At 30.0% G+C, this 12,404-nt stretch overlaps 1 protein-coding gene across 1 annotated transcript; it reads left to right on the forward strand.

Moving 5' to 3' along the window:
- The first annotated feature begins 9,913 nt into the window (after positions 1-9,913).
- Positions 9,914-10,530, forward strand: LOC114746823 (uncharacterized). Its single transcript, XM_028935105.1, has one exon. It carries the CDS (start codon positions 9,939-9,941, stop codon positions 10,491-10,493), a length of 555 nt encoding a protein of 184 aa, XP_028790938.1. The 5' UTR covers positions 9,914-9,938; the 3' UTR covers positions 10,494-10,530.
- Positions 10,531-12,404: the final 1,874 nt, after the last annotated feature.

Consider the following 12,404-nt stretch of genomic DNA (forward strand, 5'->3'; position numbering starts at 1 on the left):
GAGCCAGTGCAGAGCAAAACTGACACTTAGAATAGAATAGTTATGGCTTTTAATATATCTGCACAGTGTCTATTTCAAATCTTTGAAATTTCCAGTCATTACAGTAAATTTCTTCCCATCACCATATATTCTCTACAGTTAATTCAATATTCCACAAAATCAAGAAGAAAAACTATCACATCAAGACATTCTCTCAATCAGTTAACATTTCCCTCCCTCTTTTTATTGCCTACTTTTCACGGGAAAAGGTTTCAGGTTATTCTATCTGATATGACAAGAAATTTGATTAAACGGAGAGGATAAGGAATACAAAAGAAAAATAATAAAGAAAACAAGATCATCAATACAATATTCCTCTCCAATTTTTCTGCATGTCTAATGAACAAACCTGACCCCATAGAAAAATACATGTTCCACTGAATGCCAAAGAGAACCCTTATAAACAACCCTATGTCATAAAAAGATTTTACTACAAAGGATTATCCAAGAAAATCCGAGCATTCCATATCAACTAAACACAGCATAGTGAAGCACACAGATGGCACAGGTGAATATAATTTTGCCATCCTCACATCAGAAAAACCTTGATTTTGCTTTCATACTCAAGCAGCAATGAAGAATCTAGTACACATCAGAAAAACTATTATCTCTCCCATTTCTTTGTTTGTCTGTGTTCCCATGACCAGATTATGAATTTTTTTTACTCACAGATACAATTAATCAATATGAAGCCCTTCAAAGCAAACAAAGTCATTCTGTTATATGAATCAGATTAGTTAGGGTAAGGCTCATGGTTGTTATTCAACAAATAGAGCCTTCAAGAGGATTAAAAATGCAACTAAGCTCTGCAAGTATATCAACATCTTCAATAGCGGTCATTATAGGGAATCTAATGTCAGCACTAACCTTGCTTAATGCAAGACTAAGGCAGTTTTTAGCAGCAGATAGATCTCCTTTCTTCCAAATGCAATTACCTAAACATAGCCAAGCGTCTGCAAGAGATGGGTTTAGCTTAACCTGATGCATAAAAATAGAAAAGTTAGACATAAATCATGCCAATCAAAATCAATTGCAAGACGGATACACTTAGACACAGAAACTAACAACTTGCTTGTGCTTACAGCTTTGATAGATGATCCTCTGCTTCTTTGTTATAGTCAGGACATACATCCAATGTCTTCCCTCTCAAATACTCAAATGTTGCACGTTGCATAGGCAACTTCCTTCTTCTGGAAAAGAAGACAATTTTAGGAATTTTAGATGCCTAGTTGTCGAAACCCAGATCAAATCATATATTACTTGTGGAACAAAGCCGTAATATCAATATATCATTGCCCACAGAAGAAAATGGACAATTGGATGGTAGAAGCAGCAGCATCTACCGCAAGCAAGAAAACGAAAATAGCAAGAAAGAACAAGTCGTTCTTCTGGTATTTGATAGGTCAGAGAATCCCACTAAGCCAAATACGCCCTTTCCTCACACTGACCCCTCAGTCCACAATATATTCTCTGCTAACAGCTCTCTCTCTCTCTCTCTCTCTCTCTCTCTCTCTCTCTCTCTCTCTCTCTCCTCTCTCACCCACTCATGACAACCCATTTGAGTTAGTTAACACTATTATTTCCCTTCTTTTATCCCTCTGTCCAGCTCATGAGAAACAAAAAATCAGGACACCTTTTCGCTGTTTCTCATCCTTGTTGTCCATAACAAAGTTTCACATTTCAAGTCATTCTTATTGGTACTGCAGTATCGTATATCAAGTCTTCAAATGTACCCTATGGACGTTTCAATCATAACAACAGGCATTCGGGAACTCTTGAAAACCAAAATTTCCAATCCCTGTAACAGAGTGAATGAAATAGTTCTCTCATTCATTGAAGTTCTACCCTAGCTTCATTGGTTGTTCAATAAGCAAGAACAAGCATCTTCAACGCAATATTTGAAGTTTGAACAAGTAAAAGAGAATTGCAAACTGCACCACCGAATCTTATTCGTGAACTCTCACTTTATGTTCAGTTTTCTCAAATCAAATATACCCGCAGGCTCGGTTTTCCGAAAAAACGAACTGGGGAAGTAGCATAAAAAGATACAAGTTTATACGAATAGGTCAAAATTTATCAGGAGGATAGCATCAAGAATCAAGAATATGAAAAAGAAAATTCACCTGAAGGAATAGAATCGAGGAATTTCAGAGCAAAATCGGATTGTTCTCGCAGTTTGGAGATCTTGTCATCTTGATTTTCCGGAAAATAGGTGTCCCGTATGTGGTAAAGATCTTCAACTAATTTCGCAGCTTTCGTTAGGGAGTGTTCCGCAGCTGGGCTGCTCATCTCAGTTACTATGGCGAAAGACACTGTTGAAGAAGTCAAGGAATCTCACCGAGAGTGAAAAGGCTAGTTTTCACTTAAAAGCAAGACCCCCGGGTCGTTATTAGAGCGAGAGCATCTCGCCTAATCTTAGGATGATTACAAGAATATCTCAAGAAAATGCTTGTAATCTTACAAATCTGTCGACAATATTTCTGCGCCCACCATTGAAAATAGAAAAGAACGGAAAAGCATAATTTGGAGTCGTAAATAAAAAAATAAAGCTATTAAAAAGGGAAAATTCATAAGGATCCCGCTGGTTTGGCATGAGAGAAATAAAAAAAATTAAAATTATAAAACTAAAAGTTTTTTAATTAATTTTCATTATTTTTTTATATTAATTGTTTAATAAAATTTTAAAACGCTGCTTTTTAATTTTTTAAATAAAGCTTATTAAAATTTTTCATCCCGCAACATTTCTCGTGTAACCTTATCCTCTAGTCTGCCCTTCTGAGCACCCACAGTAATTTAAGTTTGAATTAAGTAATTTTTCATTGATGCACACATATAATATATTAATTAGTCTTATTCTCTCTTCTGTTCCAAATATAAAATAAACATTCTGTTCTGGTTCTTTATATAAAACTCATCTATTTTGTCCATATATTGAATATTTTTATTACAATACCTCTAATTGATACTCAATTTTGTCTCAAAAAAGTTATCACCCTTAAAACATCCTCTTAGATATGATGAGGGATAATTGTGAAAAAGTAGAACAAATATTTAACGCATTAATTATAAATAATTATTTTAAGTAATTGTTTAATCTTAATAAATTAGTTAAAATTCCTAAGTTAGGATTTGAAGAGAATAATTAATACTATATATCAAAAGCCATAAAACCATGATTGAATAAGCCATACTATTTAGGGATAATGAATAGTATATAGGTTATTACAGATTTAATATTTTTTAAAAATTTGGTAACACCGTATTTTAACTTATATTTGTTATAAAAATGAGAAAGTTAGAGAATAACAAAAACAAGAATTGGGGAGAGAAAAAGAAGTTTCTTATATCCTTATATAGATACAAGTGCTTTGTACATGGCCCTATTTATAGATCTTAAACCATTAAAGTCTAATCCAAAGTTTACAAAAAAAAATGAGGAAAGGAATAATTAACAATAAACATAAAAAACTCCTTCAATTCATTCATTAGGGGTTATGGGTTTAAGATATTCAAAGATTAAAAATTTATAAAGAATCCTAAGAGTTGAGGGCTATGACATCCGCATATATATAATATTTATAATATACTCCTTCTTAGATGTCCATAACAAATATTGTGTCTCATTAAAATCTTATTAGGAAAAACCTAGTGAGACAAAAACCTAATAAAGGAAAAAATAACAATATATATTGGAGCAGCCTCTGTAAAACCCTTGTAAGAAATCCTATGGGACAAAACATTAGCTAGGGAAAAAGAGTACAGCATGATCTTTACTCTCTTTAATGATGACATCACTGTTTACTCTCCTATCAACAGCGTCACTTTTTATCATTTTGTCACAATAAAGTATACTAATTTCTCAAGCCGTTCAATGCTTTTTGAAGCATATCTTTTTTTTAGCTAAACTATGCATAATACGTTGTTATCAAATTATATTGAAATGTTTTCATTAACATATCTTCTAGATATGTGAAATTATCAATATATTCTTTACTTGCACTGAGAAATGCAAAGAAAGGTTATTCTAAAAAACACCATAATATATCTTATATTGATGTAATTAATTTAATTTCAACAAAATGATATCATATAATATTTTTATAAAACTATCATATCCATCTCAATTTCATTATTCATATGCATACGTGCAACAACGTAACTTCACCACAAAATTATAACACGTAATATTGACAATATATATAAATATTATTATGAAAAAATATATAGGATTTCTAGTCTATTTAGTTGAATATATTTTCCGGACAAAATTATCATGATAAAAATCAATTATTTTGCAATCATTAATGATTTCAATAATTTGATCTAACGGTCAAGTAAGATACGAAATTATTTATTTGTTAATATATTTTTCTGAGTTGAATATGTATACTCAAATTATCTTAATCAATATAATATTTCAAATATTAAATAATTTTCTTCTATATATATGCTTTTAACATTTTAAATCTTTCAAGAATTCTAACATAAACTTCATTATCTAGTGAGTCACTTGTAAGGGTGGAAACAGGTCAGACCAGACCAGGCCTTACCCTTAATAGGCCCAGCCTGTGGTGAGGCCTATTAGCCTGAGCCTGGCTTGTGACTTGTGAAAGGTTTTTTTTTTCAGCCTGAGCCTGACCTGGCCTGTGACTTATTAAGAGGCTTGTTTTTTTAACAAATTTCAAACACACATAAAATCAATTCAAAATTATAATAATTCAACCCAATTTATTTAAAATATAAACAGAAAATATGAAATTATCAAATTAACACAATTTGTAAAACATGTCCCCTTAGGCCCAAAAAAAATCAAATATGAAAAATTATTAGAAAACATAATTTCACTCTGGTATAACAACATCACTTCATTCCATCTCTAGTATAAAAATTAGTTGATGACTAGATCTAGTTTAAAATATGAAACATCCTTAATCTCTTTTATATTTTAAATTTATCATTTGTTCAAACTATTTACTAACAAAAAGATATTTGATCCTATTGTACATATGGTTGTTTTTTAAAAAAATGTTATATTTATTATTTATTTATTTATTTATTTAAATTAATTAAGTAACTATTATAATAAGAATTAAATTGAGCGCGCATATATACAGTTTAAAACATAATAGGTCAATTATATATATATATTTTATATAAGATTAAGATGAAAAGCATGGATCAAATAAATGAATGATGTTTTTATTTTTTTAATGCACTTATATTTTCTTTCTTTGTTCAAATATGTGTCATTATACATACATCAATATAAATCCATAAATGAATAAAGAGAAAGATAATATAAATAAAAGATATAAAAACATTAAATAAAGGGAAAATGACGAGAAAATAAACGTTGAAATTTGAAATGACAAAATGGGCATACGACTTATAAAATAACCAAATGGACATGAGGTATCAATCTAAAATTTTGACAATTCGATAGAAAAACTAAAATACCCCTGACACGTATTTGGAGCCAATTCACTACTCCGGTAATGATAATGACAATATTTGTAATGTGCATTACATTTTCATAACGAGAGTTACCATCTCGTTATTGCCATTTACAACTCGTTTATTTCAAACCCAAGTAACATGTATTTGGAGCCATTTCATTACCCCGGTAATGATAATGACAACATTTATAATGTGAATTACAACTTTTTTAATGAGAGTTTACCATCTTGCTATTGTCATTTGCAACTCGTTTATTTTAAACCCAAGTAACATGTATTTGGAGCCAATTTCACTACCCCGGTAATGATAATGACAACATTTATAATGTGAATTACAACTTTTTTAATGAGAGTTACCATCTTGCTATTGTCATTTATAACTCGTTTATTTTAAACCCAAGTAACATGTATTTGGAGCCAATTTCACTACCCCGATAATTATAATGACAAATTTAACTTTCACAATTAGAGTTACCATTTCGTTATTGTCATTTATAACTCGTTTTTTCAAATCCAAGCAACATGTATTTGGAGCCAATTTCACTACCCTGGTAATGATAATGACAATATTTGTAATGTGAATTACAACTTTCGTATTGAAAGTTACCACCTATTCATGTCTTCAAAGAGGTTTCGGGGGCATTTTAGTCTTTCTACCCAAATTGTCAAAATTTCAAATTGATACCTCATATCCATTTGGTCATTTCATATATTCGCATGCCCATTTTGTCATTTCAAATTTAAGAGTCATTTTTTGGTCATTTTCCCTTAAATAAATATAAAGAGACAATTTCAACAATAAATATAATAAAAGATACAGAGACAATGTATATAAATAAACACACACACATATAAGGGGAGAGGGAATTGTAGCAATATATATATATATATATATATTACAGCACACCATAAATAAATATACATATGTGTCATATATAAATCTATATACAACAATTTAAATAGAGACAAAAATAATACTATAATGAAATAAATTAAATAAATACAAACTCATAATTAAATATAAACAATAAATAGACTCATTATTACATAGATCACCTTGTACAATCGTATGTGAATAAAGAACAATATATGTAATACCGTCTAAATAAATAAGAAATAATTAAATAAAGCAAACAAAGGAGGACTAAACAATGTAAGCAAGGTAAACCGAATAATTACTATAAGCAGTATAATTATATACATAATACCACACACCACACACCGAATGGTGTATATATGTAGAAGCCTGCAGTATGTATATAAATAAACAGTATATATAAATATATAAACATAAATAAAAAAACTTATATAAGAAAAAGAACAACAAAATGTGCAATAGTAGAGAGATTAAACTGCGTATGATAATCAGAAAAGGGGAACTTGCAATATTCGTGTAAGGAGCATATACTTCAAATTCTTAGAACAAACCCGTAATGATAACATATTATAAAAATAACAAAGTTAAAGAGTGGAAAGAAAATAACAAGACAAGAATTGGGAGATAAAATAAGAAGTATTTCTCATTCACATATATAGGTACAAATATCCTGTACATAGCCTCTATTTATAGGCCTCCAATCATTTAAGTCTAATCCAAGGGTTACAAAAAAATGAAGAAGGGAATAATGACAGTAAACATGGAAAACTCCTCTCAAATCATTCATTAAGGGTTTATGAGTTTAGAACATTCAAAGATCAAGAATTCTATGAAAATCTTAAGAGTTGCTGCTTATGGATGTCCGTATATAATATTTACAAACAATATTAATATTTTTACACTACTTTTTTTTACTGCATTTTCCGTATGTTTTATTTTTGATAAGTTAATTATCTCGTCATGACCTATGAAAAGTTTCAATATCCTCTGCATTAATACAAGAGAATAACGCTACGAGTATATTTCTACCCGCTTAACCCTCTTATTTTATAATCCACGCTACAAAATGCTACGTAATATTAAACATTTTCACTAAAGCTATGATAATGACTGCATGAGATTTACACAAAATATGTTGTGATTGCCAATAGTATATATAGATTTTTTTTTGGAAAGAATTATTTTGCAGATGTGCGTAGTTTTTCTCAATTTTTAATTTGTACCTGTATGCTTTTTTCTTAATTAAACGTTTTAACTTTAGTCTGTTAATTTCGTTAGCTTCTATAACTTTGATTTACTAGTAGTGCTAATCACTATACAAAAGTTCAACAGTACTAATAGAATAAAATGACCGTGTTTTAAGTAAGAAAAAACTACATTAAGTATCAAATTGAAAATGGAGGACAACTACAGGCATTTACAAATTACTCCTCCTCCGCTTCTAAATATAAATCTTTATACTAGTGTGTATAAGTTCTTATATTTAAGACTGAAGGAGTAATTTTTTTAAAAAAGATTTTACAGTGATTTCTCTCTCTTGTTCCATAATATGCTTTCGAGACAATTTTCAAACTTTTTTGTCTCAGCCCAAAAAGTAAGTCTTGCTTCAACCATATTGACGCCAAGAAAAAGTCTTACTTCTTCAACGTAAGGCTCGGTCCGCGTTTAACTACTGCAAGCCAGACGGCCGGTTCGGTCAATAACTTGATTTACATGGACCACTTGCAAATTGTAACTTAAAACACGTTGGTTTTTTTTGAATTTCATGAACTCTTTTTTTCTTTACTTTTTAGTAATAATATAACAACGCAAAACTGAAAACTGAACTAGGTATGCAAAGATGGAAACGGGGGCTAGTATATGTAATCTATGTACTCTCCCCAAATTTTATTACAGGGACTTTCCCATAATTTTTAATATAAATTTTTTTTTTTAAATATTAATTTTTCTAAATATTTTCTACTTTGATATCATCTAACTATCTAATTAATCTTACAGAGTCTGTGCTGTAAGTGAAGATCGTTTTGGTAACAAAATAAAACAGTAAAAGATTAATTAATTTTAACAAATTTTCTCGTTCTCTGTGGAGTAGTTAATGAATCCTTGTAATAGTTGGGCTCATTAACCAAACTAATACTAAGCAAGTCTAGAGCACATTCCACGCTCATTAATAGATGATATAAAGTATTCATCTTAATTTAGATCATGCATAATTTTATGGTTCAAATTCAGTTTAATTTTTTTAATATTTTAAGCAAATTTTTTATTTTAATATAAATAATTTAAAATAAAAATAACCTTATACTACACTTTTTTTTTTTGAAAAAATAAAATTATTATTAAAAGTTGCAAATCTATATCATCTACCTCAGATATTGGATGGAGTAATATTACATGGTGATGATAAGCATTAAATGAGGATCACTTTTAAGTCTCTCTTAAGTACTCAGATCATCTATTCTTATTTATAAGTTATAACACACTTTCAGCATATTTCATACAGATCAAGAAAAATCTTAACATGCATTAGTTTTTTATTAAAATATTATAACTTTTCAACTTCACTCTTATTTAATATATACATCTTGCAAAAAAGATAACCATCTCCATTATAATAAACGAAGGACGAAATAGTATATTCACACTAAAAATTTAATAAAGTGACTTATAAATAAGACCAAAAAAAATTCTCTTTCTGTCTTATAAATAGTACCAAAGAAAGAAGTATAAGGTTGCATGTTCAGCCTTTCATGAGTATGTTGGGTGCGTGAGTTTCTTTCACTAGATCAGGAATATATATAAAAAAATAAATCTTAATAATGAAACCAAATGAAACCAGGTCAGCAACCAAAATGAAACCATAATACTCCTCCGGTCCTTAATATAGAACCTAATTCTTGAGTTAGTTTTAGTCTTAAATATAAGAATCATTTCTCATATTTATTAATTTTCTCTAAATTACCTCTATGGATACTCTCTCAACCACAATCAATTAGAAAAGAGAGGGGTACTAAAAAGATGATTATGGTGTTTTAGGAAAAATTTGTCACTTTTCTTATAAGTAACTAATTTACTTAACTTATTTAATCTAATCAAATTAGTTAAATAGATCTTATATTAAGGATCGGAGGAGTATTAGTAGTAATAGTGAACCATTACTGGGTCCGACTAAAAATTGTCGGAGTATGATTGGTAGAATTTTCAAACTTTGCCAGTATACGAGGAAGCTTCGATTATGAGGTCCAACGAAAATTCAACGTCTCTCCATCCCCAGTTGTATTCAACTTTGAATACAACTTTTCGCATTCCACGATGAAGTCAACACATGTTTGAACGTGTTGTTCCGTTCTAAATCACTCACTCTCCGTCTAATTCTTTTCCCTTCATATATATATTCCTAGACCTCACATGCAAAGCAGTCCCAGATTCGACCCAAAAAATTCCATTCTTTGATTCTTTCCCCTTTATCATCACACAGCACAACGCAAAGAATCTATAAATTAATATCTCTTCGTTTTTCCTCAGAACCCTAACTTTTCTGGTATACTTCCCTGATATACAATTAAATGGGAAATTACGTCTCATGCACTTTCGTGTTCGTTCCAGTTTTGATGACGAAGAACACCCAAAAGGCTGCGAGAGTCATCTTCCCCACAGGTGAAGTTAAGCTGTACAGAGAACCTATGAGTGTAGCAGAGCTCATGCTCGAATGTCCCAACCATTTCCTGGCCAATTCTCGTTCTCTTCGTATAGCTCATAGGTTTTCTCCTCTCGCTGCCGATGATGACTTGGAGCTTGGCAACCTCTATGTCTTGTTCCACATGAGAAGAGCCAACACGGTCGTTACCCCGCCCGCTGACATGGCGGTGATCTTCGTGGCTGAAGGCCTGGCTGTTAAGCGGTTGACCTGTGGCCGTGCGGTGAGGGCCCGGATGACCCTGCCGGCGGCAGAGAATTGTGGTGGAGATCAGTTGGCGCGGCAAGAAGTGGCGGTGGAGAAGACAATTCCAAGGCTGAGCTTAGACGGAGTAGTTGACCTAGGGTTGCAGTATCGGGTAAATCGTTGCCGGTCAAGGAAGCCCATGTTGGAAACTATAAAGGAAGAACCAATTTATTATTGATGAACCAATCAACCAGTTGTTTAGCTACTAGATAGACTCTGGTGTAATGATAAATATTTGTAATGTAGGTGGTTAGGAAAGGTTGTTAGGTTTGAATTTTTGTTTTTTCATTTATTAAAAAAAGAGTAAATAAAAAATATTTATTTCCAATGAATCTATTGAAAGCCTTATAGATTTTTTATTTTTAAAATTAATATAAAACATTTATTTAATTTTACTATAAGTTATACACTATTTCTTGTATTTATTAAAATTTCTAATTGATCTCTTAACTTTAAAAAGTATATTTTTTATCGCCTAACCCTAAAATTATTAAATTTAAATGATTATTTGTTATAACAATTATAGTTATTTTGAAAATTAAACTTAATCTATTAGCATTTGAAAATATTTTATCAATACTTAAAGTCTCGATATCATCATTTTTTGTTAATAATTTAAAATTAAGGGATTGAAAGTATATTTTTAAAGTCAAATAACCAAATTGAAATCTTATATAAAACTAAAGGATTAAACATATATTTTAACCGTTATTAAAAACACACATTTTACTCTAAAATCAAAGAGAACGTATGGCATAAACTTTCTCTAAATTTTATTAAACATACGCAATTTTTTATTTTTCAACATAATACACAAGTTTTTTTTGGAGAGATTTTGTGTAATTTATTATTGAATGTGTGACTAAGCTTTAAAAATAAGTAATTAAAATTTTGTGATTTCGACTTAATTTATGCAATATCAAGTTATCAACTCACGTAATTTATTTAAAAAATAAAAAGAGTAATGAAAGCATTGTGAGTTGTTGACTGTTGACTAGCTAGTGTGCTATTTTTTTCAATAAAAAGTATTACCTCCCTCACCAATTTTTTTCCTCAAAATCGAGAAGATAAAGATTATACAAAGATTGGCCAGGAGATAAAACTCATCCATGATTCTAAGGACATGACCATTATTCAACTAAAATTTAAAATGCCAAACATTTTATATTACAAAAAGATCATATTAAAAGTTAGTAAAAACTAGAAGTATGGTTGTCATCAATACTCCCTTCTCATGGTATACCTCCAAAAAGAAAAACTTCATGCTTCTTTAGTCTTTATATAGATTATCTAGTTCTTGGTTTGACATTCAATTTGATTTTAAATATAGACCTAATTTACTTTGTCTTATATTTATCATTTTTTTAAATATGGTTCTTATAGTAGTTACACATGTTAAATAGTTTTAGCTAATATTCTTCCGGTCTTTAATATACGACTCAATTATTGAGTTGGTTTTGGTTTTAAATATAAGATCCATTTATCATATTTATCAATTTGCTCTAAATTACGTACCCCTATGGATATTTCCTCAACCATAATGAAGTAGAAGAGAGAGAGGGGGGGTATTAAGAAAGATGATTATGGTATTTTTGAAAAAAACATGTCACATTCTTATAATTAACTAACTTACGAATTTTCTTAATCTAATCAAATTAGTTAAATGTGTCTTATATTAAGGACCGCAGGAGTACATTTGATTAGTGAGGATATTTTAAAGAAAACAAGACTTATTTATTATAAATAACTAACTTAACTAATTTTTTTTAATTTATTTAAATTAGTCAACCAGTTCTTATATTAAAGGCAGAGGTAGTACAATGGTTTTAGAAGACTGATATCACGCCATTGGTTCTAGTGGCAACCCATAATAATCATCAATGAAAATAACGAAATCATAAAATCACAATAATCCATGTAATAACGCATAATGGTTTTAGATAAGGTAGCAGTATCATCGTATCCGTGTCTACTTTCTTCCCAGCATAATACCACGAAAGGGGCTTCTACCACCTAATAATCCATGTAATAATTAACCACTAGATCTTAGAAATTAATATCTAATAACCCATAATGGCTATGCATTGAA

This window comes from Neltuma alba, unplaced genomic scaffold, assembly GCF_004799145.2.
Source record: "Neltuma alba isolate B1F8T4 unplaced genomic scaffold, ASM479914v2 tig00005117_pilon, whole genome shotgun sequence".
Classification (NCBI taxonomy): Eukaryota; Viridiplantae; Streptophyta; class Magnoliopsida; order Fabales; family Fabaceae; genus Neltuma; species Neltuma alba.

Excerpts from the sequence above, each read along its gene's own strand:
- LOC114746823 (XM_028935105.1), top strand. The coding sequence starts at position 9,939 with ATGGGAAATTACGTCTCATGCACTTTCGTGTTCGTTCCAGTTTTGATG.